The sequence below is a fragment of the Rhinatrema bivittatum genome, chromosome 8 (assembly GCF_901001135.1).
Source record: "Rhinatrema bivittatum chromosome 8, aRhiBiv1.1, whole genome shotgun sequence".
NCBI lineage: Eukaryota > Metazoa > Chordata > Amphibia > Gymnophiona > Rhinatrematidae > Rhinatrema > Rhinatrema bivittatum.
The window spans coordinates 101,417,926-101,432,921 of NC_042622.1; the positions used below are offsets into that span (position 1 = coordinate 101,417,926).

At 39.9% G+C, this 14,996-nt stretch overlaps 1 protein-coding gene across 2 annotated transcripts in view; it reads right to left on the reverse strand.

The window, feature by feature from the left end:
- Nucleotides 1–234: 234 nt before the first annotated feature.
- Nucleotides 235–14,996, reverse strand: part of TTLL11 (tubulin tyrosine ligase like 11) — a 505,614-nt gene continuing 490,852 nt past the window's right edge. For both annotated transcript variants that reach the window (XM_029612607.1, XM_029612608.1), the window contains one exon: nucleotides 235–1,610. In XM_029612607.1, the coding sequence (XP_029468467.1) occupies nucleotides 1,333–1,610 (278 nt within the window). In that variant the 3' untranslated portion in view covers nucleotides 235–1,332. The remainder of the gene's footprint in view (nucleotides 1,611–14,996) is intronic.

Here is a 14,996-nt window from a genome sequence, read left to right on the forward strand (position 1 = left end):
ATATCTCATTTGTCTTGCAGTAATGTTTTAAATCTTAAAGCTATAGCTGCCATACAAAGAAAGCAAGAACAGTACTTTGTAGATAACCGAAAGCAACAGAGAAGAAAAACAGAGCACAGTAAGTGCATAGCACAATTCAGTCTTCATATTTACATATTTTCGGATTGCTCATTTCTGTAGAATTATCAGTCTTACGTTAGTTATCTAAATAGGCCCAAGTAACGACTCAACAAACAGAGTGAAACTTTCTTTGTTACCACTTACATGCCAAGTAGGGATGTAAAATATGAAATGGTCAAACAGTAAGCATAAACATCATTTAGTCATTTAACCATTTAAAATTTTTCGGCCCTGTTGCAGAGGGCTGGGAACAGGCACAAGTTATCCTGTGCCTGGCTTTTGGGGGTCTCCTTTCTTGGCATGCTGCATGGCTCCCGCTGATCAGCCAGCCCAGAGAGCCCTCCCCGCAGCTACAGACAGCTGTTTCTGTATTTATCATTTAAACAGTTAACCATTTAAATTTCAATAGTTTAAATGGTTAACTTTTTAAAACACTATTTACATCTTTAATATTGACTGCTGTACAACTTACAAAAAGAAGATATAGCACAAGCCCCATAACATTTCTTCTTTCAACAGGCTCAGTTTAGTTTCTTTGTGCTGATTTTCTATCCAATTTACCACAATGAATTCAAATGTTGCTTCTATAGGTTTATGCAGAACTTAAACAGGAATCTATAAGTATAAGGAACAATAATAAATTTCTTGCTGTCAGCGCTAAAACTATAGTCATTATTTAAAGAAACAAACCAAAGGTGCAAAAATAGCCAAAAAATGTATGCATTTTCTAGAAAAAAAATCTCTCTTTGTGATGTATCTCTCTCTATATACATACATACATATACAAAGATATATATATATATGTATGTATATACACGTTCAAACTGGGCACATTAACAGCTTTTATTTACAGGAGAAGCACTATATTCATTCTTTAGCAAACTAGTTTCTCTTATCTGTTGTTTTTCTGAAGCTGGCTCTATCATTCCAGGCCACATCAATCCCATGATGCTTGTTGTCATCATGCCCATCTTGTCTCCTTTCATGAGCTTGTCATAGACTAAAAATGAGAGGCAGTTTGTCATTTAATCTATGTGGTGTGTGTACCACCTAATAATAAAGATTGCCATTGGGAGCCATAGTTTTTTTGTTTTTTTTTTGGAAAAATAACTTGTGACAGTCATCGAAGACAATAAATCAGCAGAACTTGTAATAAAGGAGAATATCTATTTTTTTTTTAAACAGACATTGTTAGCCCTGCCATAGCATCCCTTAAGACCGATGCATTCTGTAATCAACAAGTTTACTGGTAGCGCTTGTACGGTTTAAAAGAGGAACATGAGCAGGCGGAACTACTTGTAGTTCATCCGTCTGCCAATTGCTCAGAGTTGTTCTACATTCTGTTAGTCCTTTCCGCTTTTCATCCAATGTTTCCAGCTGGCATTCACACAAATCAATCAACGCCTCCACTTGCTCATGAAGAGGAATGGATTTGAATCTCCGTTGAGCCAGGTATATAAAAGCTTCTGTAAAGGCCTGCAAACACATTCCTTTAAAAGAAAAGAATTTGTATTAGGACTAGTAGTAGTTATAGCACAGTAGATTATATTTTATGAATTCTGATGTGTTTTCTAAAGATTACCTGCAACAAACATGACATTTTGAAATGGTTGAAATAAGAAAGGTACTAATACATGTGCCTTGTTATAAAGACAAATATATTTTGTATTTACCTTTTCTGTACACTTCTTTATTTAGTCTGACTTCCCTGCCCTCACATACAGGAAAATGAACTCCCATCCACCCCATGGATTTCTTTTGTCCTTACCCCTGATGCTGGGGAAAGGGAGAACTGCTATGCCTGCTGCCATTTTTCTTCACAACATTAGATATAGCAACCACAATACATCTTGTGTAATATGTTCTTGCAGTAAAGAATTTTTGTTGCTAAGTCATCCATGTTCATAGAGATGAGACTACATTGCCTTGTCAAGAGTAGACTTAAAATAAATCTGGAAACCACAAAAGCATTCTGAAAGGTTCCATCAGTACTTTAATCTTCAGTTAAATAGCGTTGAGTTAGCAACCATACATAATTGGTAGCAAATATTCAAGGCATGAGTGATAGGCACAGAGACCTTAGTTTAAAGCCCTTACCCAAGTTTACTCCTCTTGTCTCAAACCACTGACAAAATCCACTCAACTATTTTTTTCTCTATAATCTCTTCAAGTTGGCCAAAAGATCCCACTATAAGGATGAAACAAGTCTTAGAAACATTGAAACATGATGGCAGAAAAAGAACCTATAACCTACCTTGACTGCCCATTCACCCAAAACTACTCAGGTTCTACAATCCCTACCATTCCTTCAGAGATTTTCTATGCTTGCTCCATGCTTTGCTGAATTTAGATACCGTCCTCATCTCCACCACCTCAATTGGGAGGCTATTCCATGCACACATCATCCTTTCGGTAAAGAAATACTTCCTTAGATTAGTCCTGAGGTCTACCCCTTTCACCCTCATCCCATGAACCCTTGTTCCAGATATTGCTTTCTGTTGAAAGAGACTCACTTCCTGTACATAGATTCCTCTGAGGTATTTAAATGTCTCTATCATACCTCCCCTATCTTGCCTTTCCTCTAGGGTATATGTTTAGATCTTTAAGTCTGTCCCTATATGCTTTACAATGAAGATCATTTGACCATTTTAGTAGCCATCCTGACTAACTATATCTTGGGTAAATCCTTTTAAAGGTGAGGCCTCCAGAACTGCCTAACGATGCTAATTATGAGGGCAATATTCAAACTGTCTTCTTTGGGCCAAACTTCACAGGTACTTTTTACTCATGGACTTTGCACCAGTTTACAAAGGGAAAGTATGCATGCATTTTACTCTGAAACTTGTTGTGGGTACAAAGTATCTGCAAATAAGAGATCACAAACACCCCTGGCCCCCTTATAACTGAAATCAATCAAACCATTGCTCACTGCAAATTGGGTATTTCTCTAACATTTATGGATACAAAATGGCCACAGCATAAACAGTAGAACAAAGCACACATTACATATTGAATTAACTGCATGCTAACATCTCAACATCACTTTTAAAATGTGCCCTTTTATAGCCTAGCTCATAGTGCAAGGTGACCAGGATCCTACCCCATATGTCCTTTCCAATGCTTCTGCCAATTATGCCATACAAGCAACCGTAGCTGCGTTGATCTAATTTTGTCACTGTTTTAAGGATCCTATTCCCTATAAGTTGACGTTCCCCTAAAGCTATGCCATTGTCACTATGTTCCCCTTACCATTGAAGCGGTGGAAACTTGCATTGCCAGCTGGATTTATCCCACAATAAGTGGATCTCTTCTTGATGGAGTCATATTCGCCCCCTCCCCCCCGCCAAACCTTATCTGCTCGCCCAATTTTCTCCAAAAGTCACTAAATGTTGGCCACCCCGCCTGCTCATGCCATGACAAATCTATCTCTCCCCCCATTGCCTACCTTCAATCAGGGCAGACAGGTCGGAAGTTCTTGGAAAACTCCAGACAAAAAGGGGTTGCCTGTCTTAATGCAGGGCCTTTTAAACCCCTTTTGTCCACCCTAGCCCCGCCTTGCTGCCCTGCCTACTTCCTTCTCTCAGCCCTCGCACATTCCACCCACCTAACTTTTCCTGGCTGCTTCCCCCCCCCCCCCCGACCTAACTCCTTCCTTGCCCTTCCTTGAGACTTCACCTCATCCTCATGTTGTGCCCTGCTCCCTTATTCCATTTTGTCACTGGGATCTCAACATGGGGCGCCTCAGGAGTCCGTCCCGGGTAAGAGACCACAAACACCCATGGCCCCCTTATAACTTCAATCAATAATCACATCATTACTTCTTGCAAATTCTGTGTTTATTTCTCTAACATTTGTGGATACAAAGTGGCTTCAGCATAAACAGAAGAACAAAGCAAATGTTGCATACTGAATAAGCTTCATGCTAACATATCAACATCACTTTTAAAAGTTGCCTTTTATAGCCTAGCTCATAGCATTAGCTGACCAGCATCCTAACCCCATTTTAATTAGCAGAGGTGTCCTGTCCGTCACCTCTGCCAATTAAAATGCCTACTTAACAATTAGACTGTTCAAGCCACTGTAGCTACATTGATCTAATCTTGTGAATCAGTTTTATGGACCCCTCCCATATAAGTCAAGATTCACCCCACCATAAGTGAATCTCTCACTGCTGGGGGGGGGGGGGGCTATATTTGGGTTTCTTCCCCCACAAAGCTTATTCACCCAATTGATTCCTGGTGTCACTAAACGCTGGCCACCCTGCCATTACCCCTTGGTAACAATCTTATTTGCCAAGGGGCTCCCCCCATTTAACTACTGTGACCTTGCCCCTGCAACCAAGCTTCCAAAATATTGTGCAAATCACTATTAAAAATATCCAGGCTTATGTCTAAGCCCCACCCCCAATCTGTCTAAAACGATGCATAGATGGCATATAAATTCTTTAACATAAAATAATCCTAAATAGTTATTATCGATCAGGTCATACTTAAGACTAATACCTAGTAAAATAGGCATTAATCTACACAACCACTTGTTAATCTTTTTTCTTGTTCTCTCTAAAGCCTGATGGGAATGCTCTCCTTTCCAGATGCACCGAGGTGTGATGCAAGACCAAATGATGCAAGTATCCGGCAATAAACTGGCCAAGAAGATACAGTCCTTCTGCATTTTTTGGACCAGATGTACACCATTCGATAATCTAATAATTGCCACGTATGCCTGCTATTAGATGGAATTATAAGGTTTATTTATTTATTTAAAATAATTTTATATACCGACAACCGTTTTCACATCGTGTTGGTTTACATGTAACTTAATAACCAAGGTATATGTAGGCATTGCCTTTACATGGAACAAAGAACAATAAAACGCAGTAACAAAGCAAAAACTAGATATGTTAAGAGGGGGGGGTATAACTGGGAGTAACGTAAAATGGGAGAGAGGAAGGAGTGAAACAGTAGTAAAACAGGATAAAGTTATGTACAAAATTCAGAAATACATTCGTATATACAGCTGGCTCATGTTTGGGGGGAAGAAATAGGGAGAGGGGGGGAAGAGGGGGCAACTGTTAGAAGACGAAGGTTGGAGATGGGTCAAGGAGGGGGAGGGTTAGAAGGTGAGGATGAAGGGGGGTAGGCTTGGAGGAAGAGCCAGGTTTTAAGTTTCTTGGTTGTGGTGTTTATCAAAGATAACAATCCAAAAACGCAGGAAACCTCCCGATAAGTTTAACCAGACGCTTCTATTAGTTATATTTGACCTTCATAATAGGCATCCTCATATGGTTCTCTGACCTTATTATTCTGCCTTATATTTAATCATCGGTCAATGATGGAAGTAATATCTTTTTGTAATTGTTATATATATGCTTTTTATCCAAATACCAAATTACCAATGTGATCAAAAGTTAAAACTTAGCCTGAGATTTAACGCCGCTAGTTCACTTTAACTTAATATGATACCAAAAAAGCCAGATATGGGTCCATGTTTCGAACGCGATTCATTCTTTTTCAAATCACCGGAAAAATGCTGATTACATCGTCAAGGTAAATGTGAGACAAACACGCCAACAACGCTGACTACGCCCTTGAAAAAGAATGAATCGTGTTCGAAACATGGACCCATGTTGGGCTTTTTTGGCATCATAATAAGTTAACGTGAACTAATGGCATTAAATCTCAGGATAAGTTTTAACTTTTGATCACATTGGGAATTTGGTATTTGGATAAAAAGCATATATATAAAAATTACAAAAAGATATTACTTCCATCATTGTCCGATGATTAAATATAAGGCAGAGTAATAAGGTCAGAGTACCATATGAGGATGCCTATTATGAAGGTCAAATATAACTAATAGAAGTGTCTAGTTAAAATTATCGGGAGGTTTTTGATTTTTTGGATTGTCACCATTCGATAATGCCAGATCATTGTCTCCAACATGTAGGATAGCAGCCCATTGCAGGGGTAATTGTCCATTCATTTGGAGTACGATGGTTAGTAATTGGTCCCATCTCATCCTGGGATATCCTTTCCAGATTAGAGCAATATGATGGGCAGCCATACCCAAATGTTTGCCCAATGGCATTTCTTTTGCTTGCTTGTGGGCCCGTTGAACAAAAGAGTGCCCAATGATCCATACGTGGTACATCTGTGGAGTGAGACCTGAAAATAAGCACAGCTATTAAGACTATTGTTCCTTGAAATACTCTTTTGGTTGTACATATAATTGGTATCTCCTGGAATGCCATTTGCCCACCAACATTACGGTTTCAGCAGGAGGAAGGGTGTTAAGATATTTTGCTGTGGCTGTCATAGCCACACCGAATTTGAAAGAAAGTGAGGTATTTTGTGCATCAACATCAGTTTCTTTTAAGACCTTTGAGAAATAGAATCAGGACAATAGGAGTCCATTCTTGTGGATGAGCAGGGCTCTGCTAATCGGGGAGTGCACTATTATAAAACAGCTCAGGTTTTGCACTGGACATGAGAGATATTTTTCTGTTCTGTTCAACTCTATCTTAGCATCCACAACCATCTGTATCATCAGAATAATCTTGCTCTGGGAACATTTCACAGAAGGCCGCCATTAAGAGGCTTATGCCTCGAATGAACCCTTAGTTCACTGATTCACAGCGACACTTAAATGGCTATTGAGAACATGCAACAAAATAGTTGGGTCTCAAAATTATTGAAGCAACACTTTTTAGGGCATTCATTATCAATTTCATTTCTTATGTAATGGAACACCTTGCATGCCATGATTTTTCCATACTGTGGGCCCATCCTTGCATCATCCTTCATAATGTAAAAATTGATATGGGGTTATCAAATCCAAGGGTCTTGGAGAAGAACCATAGACCGACCAATCAAGTTGCCACCATGGATCTCGCCATACCCTTGTTACCTCGCGCCGCGCAGCAGTCCCGGCGTCCATGCCTCCCGGCCGACGTCCTCTGGCAGCAACGCGGTTCGACGCGAATCACAACAAGCTCCGCCCACCACGGCGCGTCTGACGTCAAGCTGGAGTTTCCCGCGTTTGCGCGGGAACTTCAACTATTTAAAGAGATGAGCCCAGCACAATCTTGCCTCGGCTACAGGCTTGCTTGTGCTGGTGCTCCTGTGGGTTTCTGCTTTTGCTTGTGCTCTGAGTTGGACTGTTAACTGGACTTCTCTGCTTGCTGCCTGCCTTGATACCGGACCGGACTTGGACTTCTCTGCTTGCTGCCTGCCCTGATACCGAACCGGACTTGGACTTCTCTGCTTGCTGTCTGCCTTGTTACCGGACTGGACTTGGACTTCTCTGCTTGCTGCCTGCCCGGATTTGGACTTGTTTGTTGCTGTCTAGTCTCGACTGGCCAGAGAGACGCCGCTCGCTAACAACACTACCGGGGTTTACCATCCTCAGAAGGTAAGACCATGGTCTACTGTGGATTCACATTCAAAATCATAACAACCCTCACTCTTGTGAAGCAGTATTAATTGTATCAGTGTCGCCACAGTAATAGGCCATGTGAGGCATGCATGAAATTTCTGGAAGTCTTGTAGAGTTTTCAAGTTGTTCTTTCAATCAACAGCAAGTCCAGCATCAGACCCCAAAACTTAGGGGAGGGGGTTCCAAGCTGTCAAACTTCTGGAGGGGTCATCATGAGCATCCTAGGGCTAGCATTCTGAATGTCGACCACTGCAACTAAGAGAGAATTGGCAATATTGTTTTCAGTACCCAGTTCATGCATGGCGTGAAAACAGATGCTTATTTATTAAATATTTAAATATTTATATACTGGAAGTCAAACTTTCTAAGCGGTTTTGCTGCAAGTAACTCAAAACAATTTCTCTTATCAATGCCATCCCTCCCTCTGTCCTGGCCAACAACCTATTGATAGATTCAATATCAGTCATGTTGTCCGTGCTGAAGATGACATTTTTATTACATAGCTAAATCCCCCATAGATTCAGGGTGACTGTAATTGGGAATAGCTCAAGGAAAGTGATATCTCAGGTGGTGCCCAATCTATGCCACTTCTCTGACCATGCTTCTGCATACCATGCCTTTCTGAAATATGTATCAAAGCCCAATGCACTAGAGGTGTCTGAAAAGCTCAAGTTTACTATTGTATCTGGGTGGGTATGGCCACATTGCCAAACCATTGAAGGAATGCAAGAATTCTTCCCATATCCAGAAGTCCTGCTTTATTGTCCTTGTGACCCAAATATGGTGGTGCTTCTTACTGGAACCTGCCATGGCCAAAGTGAGTCTCTTCATAAATATTCTTCCCATGGTCATTACTGAACAAGCAAAGCTGAGCAACCCCCAACAGCATTTGGAATTGCCCCAATGTTGCCGTCTTCACTCAACTCAGTGCCTGTATGGCCTTGTTTAGTCTCTGTGCTTTTTCTTGAGGCAGCCTGGAAACTCTTGCACAGACATCTAACAATACCTAAAAACTGAATGGCAAATGCAGGACTCTCTATTTTGCCCTGGGCCAATGTGATGCCAAATTTGAATGCCAACGTCTTGAAAGGTGACAGTAAAAATGTGCATTCTGAAATATCTTTCTTGATGAACAGGAAGTCATCCAAGTAGTAAACAGTATTCAAGTATCCAGAGACTTGCTCCATCACCCGCTGCACGAACAAGTTAAATTTCTTGAAATATACACAGGAGATTGAGCCTTACTTTTATGGTCAGACATAAGTGAAAAAGCACAGGACTGTTTCTAAAGCCAAGTACATAAGCAAATCACATCAGCACTGTCTGAATTTTCAAGAAGGCTCGTCACCCAGTAAAAATATTGCTAGCAGTAAATTTGTTTTTATGGGTTATCATAAGGCCTGGGAACAACTGCACGGAGCATCAGCTGTTACCCTTAAGAGAAAAATGGGGGTAACCTGCATGGCGCACCAGATACTACCATTAGAAGCTTGCTGGGAAGACCATTTGGTCTTCTTCTACTGTCATTACTGTTTTAGTATGATGCACTTGTCGAAACAGAAAGGACCCTTGAATTGGAAACCTAGGAGGTGAAATGAATCTGGATGAACTAGCAGGAGATGGAAAGCAGATTCAGTATATGCTTTGTGCTGTGTACCTGGCTGCCAAAGTTTCTTACGATAGCTATATTCTGGTCTAGGGATGCATAGTGCATGGCACTGGGTCAATGGCATTATTTACTGGACAGCCTTTAGGGTACGAGAGATTATGGATGAGCCAGAATTTTGCAGGTTCCTTTTTTTTTTGTTTAAATTATCCCCAGGGGGGAATGATCATATCTCTAAATGGGGAATCTTCCTTTTGTCCCCAGGTTTAGCTCTTGATTAAACTTCTCCATTGTCATTGAATTATATTGGGACAAGAATATGGAACTATGGAATCTGTTCCACTGTGGGATGGAGTCACTCCTGTACGAAATAGAAAAACCTTGTGTGAAACCCCAAGTGATTTTCTCCAGCTAATTAACAAGGGGTATTATCTTAGCCATGAAATCATGGACTCGGTGCATACTGGGTGGGAAGTAGTTCCCTCATTGTTTTGTTACGCAGGTCTTAACTGCTGCTTGTGCTCTTTTGGCAACCTATACTGAATGGCTGGGTGGATTGAGTCGCAATTCGCACAGGTATGGTGAAATCGGTAGGGGGGATCATAAGCAATGGCCAGCATTATACAGCCTACACATGTCCTGCCTCCCTCCAGACCATGATGTGCCCTTGTCCATTAAGCTATTTGGAATGTTGAGTAGCCTTTCGGTGTTGGCAAGCCTCTGTGTGGTCATCTCATCCAACCACAGATTGAGCACCCTATGCCTCCAGAATATAGATCTGTCTTCTTCCATGCTTTTTCTGAAAATAATGCCATAATTTATCCATGCCCAACCCCTAAATTATTTGTGTACATACATGATAAGGCACCCTCCACTCTGGTTCACATTCAAGTACAACATTCATAAAATATGAAATGCTGACATCTAATTTATCCAATTTATGGTTTTCAGTATTTTTGCTTTTTTTCTGTTCTCACCAGTCCCTTCTTTTTCTTTTGTGTCACTATTTACTCCTTCCTGGTCTCTAATGAGCAATGAAAACATATCAAGGTACCCATGCCTCCAGATTTTCTTTTTTTGTTTTTTGTGCCACCCCCAAGTGCTAATGTGGTGATGCCACATAGGACGTTGTCAATTGCACACTCTACCGAGAGTACTTCTTCGCTGCCCTGAGCTGGTGCCAATAGTCTTTTGACCCTAGATGCCAGTATCTTCATGCTGGATCTCTCTTTTTGAAGGTCTTGAGAGCACTCTGCATTACAGTTGCTAAAGCCATCTCATCATTAGTATTAGCATTAGAATTGAAGTCGCTCTCTGTACCAGGGCTAGTCAAATGAGACTTTTACCCTGTTCCTCCTGTCCTTCTAGCATTGTGTTAATGGCCGTGTGCCCAGGGCCTGAGCAAGCCCTTTCTGGGGTGTTAAGACATTATCTACCAAGTGCTGCCTCAGCCAGGCTGTTCCATGCTTCCGGGCCTGTTGCCTGAGTTCCATCATTATGTCATTGAGGTCCTGCTTTTCTTCCCACTCGTGGCTGGTGATGCTATGCACTGATGTGCTTTCGGAACCATGTGTAACCAAAAAACTGATATACCAGAGGTAAGTAGGCAAAAATCCAAAGCCCAATGATTAAACAAATTTATTAAATGTATTATCATTGTACACCATGCTGACTTCATGTGAAACATATACACATCCTAAAATCTAATAACGTAACATCAATGATATCTCAATCATACCGCATACATCCATTCATTCCATAAAATCCTAAGACATACACAATGTAAACATTATGACATGAATTAATACATGCTGAGAAATGCCCCTATTAACATCAATCAACCCACTCCATGTACATTTAACATATATTTTCCAAAAATTCCCCTGTTAACATTAGTCTACCCCCCATTTAACATATGTTTTCAAAAAAAACCCCTGTTAGCATTAGAAATTCTCTGCTCCGACGAGTTCACTCGTTTCGCCTGTGAATACAGGCTTCCTCAGGGAACCTCTATATATTGTCAATCAGGGTCACTTTCCTTATAAAACTTCTGCTTTTAATATTTCCTGATCTCTCAGTTCTTCTCCCAATCATGGATTCATCACCATGCTTTGTAAATCTCCTTCCAGATATATGTTTCTCATTCAGCCATGCTATAGTATATTAATAGAAATAACACACCCATAAATAAAGATCAATTATACATGATGAATTCTACATCTCACCCAACAACCAAATATAATATAGTGTCCAGGTTTATTCTTACCATTATTGTATACTGGCTTATCTCAACAATATTCCTTATATAGACCGCCGGTAACCATTTGGCCATGTACAAACAAATCTTCACAATGAAGTACGCATCTCCGTATTAACGCTCTGCACTCAACTACAGTGGTGATCGTGACCACCTAGAACATATTTAAATAAATTAAACAAATTAACCTAAATATACTTAAACGGGTCCACAATCTAAACCCATATTACCAACCACTATTATATGACCGATATATACGACTCATTTACCAGTATATGTCTTGTATCAACATCTCAAAACTTCCATTCTCGTTCCAAATGTTACCGTGTGTGGTCCGCCGCTTCTCCCGTTACCTTGCTATCAAAACGCCGCCATCGAACTGAAACGCTAACCGGTGTTTAAATATCCCACTTCCTGTAGCGTGACGCTCAACGGCGTCACGTGTTGACGTATTCAACATAATTATTCAGGGGATCTAACAAACCATACCTAATCTATTACATGAAATGATTGTCCTCACAATACAACTTTAAGACCCAAAAAACGCCTCCCATTCAATCATCTCATTGAGACCATTGGGATAAACGGTCTTCCATTGATATATGAATTTCTGCTCAATTTTCCTTAAAATATTCGAGACATCTCCCTGCTGTCGTATACAGCATTGCTGAATGACAAAAAATCGTAATTGGTCAACATCATGATCCTTCTCCTCCCAATGAGATACTAAAGGGGCCCCCGTTTTTTTGGTTCTTAATCTACTTTTGTGCTCTATTATCCGTTGTCTTATGGTTCTTGTAGTAAAACCTATATAAACCAACTCACAAGGACACATAATAGCGTAAATCACCATTTTAGAATCGCAGGTAAAATGACCCTTAATAACAAAATTATGTCTCCAATGGGGAATTTTTAATGTTTTAATTTCCATCACATTTTGACATGTGGAACATTTACCGCATTTAAATTGACCCCAATTATCCTGAGCCGGTTTATTCTGTGATTTAGATAATAAAGATCTAATACTGGCCCCTCGGCGCATTGCAAATATCGGAGGTTCTTCAAAACCTGGTAGAGACTGCACTATATGCCAATGTTTAAGAATACATCGTTTAATAACGTGAGATTTCGTTGAAAACGGTAAAGTACAAATGGATCTAGTGACTTGGTTACGGGAGCTAGGTAAAAGCAAATTAGTTCTATTGGCATATAATGCCCGCTTGTATGCCCGTTTAATGCACCCAGATGGGTATCCTCTGTCCCTAAATTTCAGAATTAAACTTTCTGCATGGTATTTATACTCATTGACAGTGGAACAAATACGACGATATCTCAAAAATTGACTTATGGGAATACTTTCCCTAAGTCTCTTCGGATGAAAACTGTCGAAATGTAGTGTTGTATTCTTGTCAGTGGGTTTGATATATACCGATGTTGTGATATTACCATCACATATTTTCACTAAAATATCCAAAAATGGTATCTGTATATTATTTAATTGAACTGTAAAGTGCAAATTAGAATCGCATTCATTAAGGTAATGTGTAAATGCCTGCAAGTGTTGCATATCACTGGTCCAGACAAAAAATAAATCGTCTATATACCGTTTGTAAAATATTACGTAATCAAAATGAACAGATGTATATAAATACTTCTCCTCATACGCCGCCACATAGAGGCAAGCGACAGAAGGCGCCAACGGAGAACCCATAGGGATTCCTTTTATCTGTTTAAATAAATGATCCTGAAAATCAAAATAAAACTCAGTAATGATTATTTCCGCCAATTGTATGATCATACATTTTTTTGAGGGACGTACCTCTAATTTATCCAAAGCATTACTTATAATCGTTAACGCATCCTGTTGCGGTATATTGGTATATAAAGTAGTTACGTCTGCTGTAACTAACAAACTGTTCCTGCCTATATTACTCATTTGCTCTAACATGTTAATGAAATCAGTGGAATCTCTCACATAGGATCTAATGTCTTTCACTAACGGCTGTAACATGCTGTCTATATACTTTGCAGCATTCTCAAACAGTGAACCCCTACCTGAGACGATTGGACGTCCTGGGGGTTTATCCATTGATTTATGTATCTTCGGTACAAAGTAAATGTAAGGCGTGACAAAAGTATCTACATGTAAAAATTTCGCAACACGGTTAGTAATGGATTTTAATCCTTGAGCTTCCGTGACTACATCATTGATGCGAATTTTTATGTCCTGACCTGGGTCTGAATTAATCTGCTCATAAAACTGCTGATTATGAAGTTGTTGCCATGCTTCCCTATCATAATCTGTGGTATTCATTATGACCAGGGCACCCCCCTTATCTGCTCCCTTGATGGTAATACTAGGGTCTTGACTTAAATTATGAATAATATTCATCTGTTTAGTAATATTGTAACTAGTCCATTCCTTCTGATCTTCGATAAGAGCCACTTCTCTACCAATTACCGTTTCAAATGCGATAAGTAGCGGGTTAGGTGGTTCATCAGGCATCCAAGAGGATGGTTTAAACAACTTGTCTTTAACATAACCCGCTTGGTCAGGACCAAAAAAGTCCCTCAACCTCAATCTACGAAAAAACTTTTTTAAATCAACCTGAGTAAGAAATCCATCGTATTTTTTGACCGGAACAAATGACATGCCTTTGCTAAGTAAATCTAATGTGGCATCATCAAATACCTTACTAGATAAATTTACTACATTATCTTTTTGACCCTGAGTCAATATGCCTGCAGACAATAAACTGTTGTTACCTACGAAAATTATACGGTTCCCTGGAACCATAAGTTTTCCTAGTTTTATAACTCTGATCACCCCTGTTACTTCGACCACGAGTAGTACCTCCATCTTTTGTGGGACGATTACCTTCCTGATGTGTATTAGATTCTTGGAATCTCACCTGCCTACCACCATCTCTATCATTATTTCTATCACTACCTCTTCTCTCTTCTTCTGAAGAATCTTCAGATGAAGATGAAAAGTCACCTTTTTGCTTGTACCTATTAATTCTTTTTGTCTGCATCCACGGATAAACATAGCCTGTAGTGTAATCTTTTTCATCGCGCGTAAAATGGTGATTTACGCTATTATGTGTCCTTGTGAGTTGGTTTATATAGGTTTTACTACAAGAACCATAAGACAACGGATAATAGAGCACAAAAGTAGATTAAGAACCAAAAAAACGGGGGCCCCTTTAGTATCTCATTGGGAGGAGAAGGATCATGATGTTGACCAATTACGATTTTTTGTCATTCAGCAATGCTGTATACGACAGCAGGGAGATGTCTCGAATATTTTAAGGAAAATTGAGCAGAAATTCATATATCAATGGAAGACCGTTTATCCCAATGGTCTCAATGAGATGATTGAATGGGAGGCGTTTTTTGGGTCTTAAAGTTGTATTGTGAGGACAATCATTTCATGTAATAGATTAGGTATGGTTTGTTAGATCCCCTGAATAATTATGTTGAATACGTCAACACGTGACGCCGTTGAGCGTCACGCTACAGGAAGTGGGATATTTAAACACCGGTTAGCGTTTCAGTTCGATGGCGGCGTTTTGATAG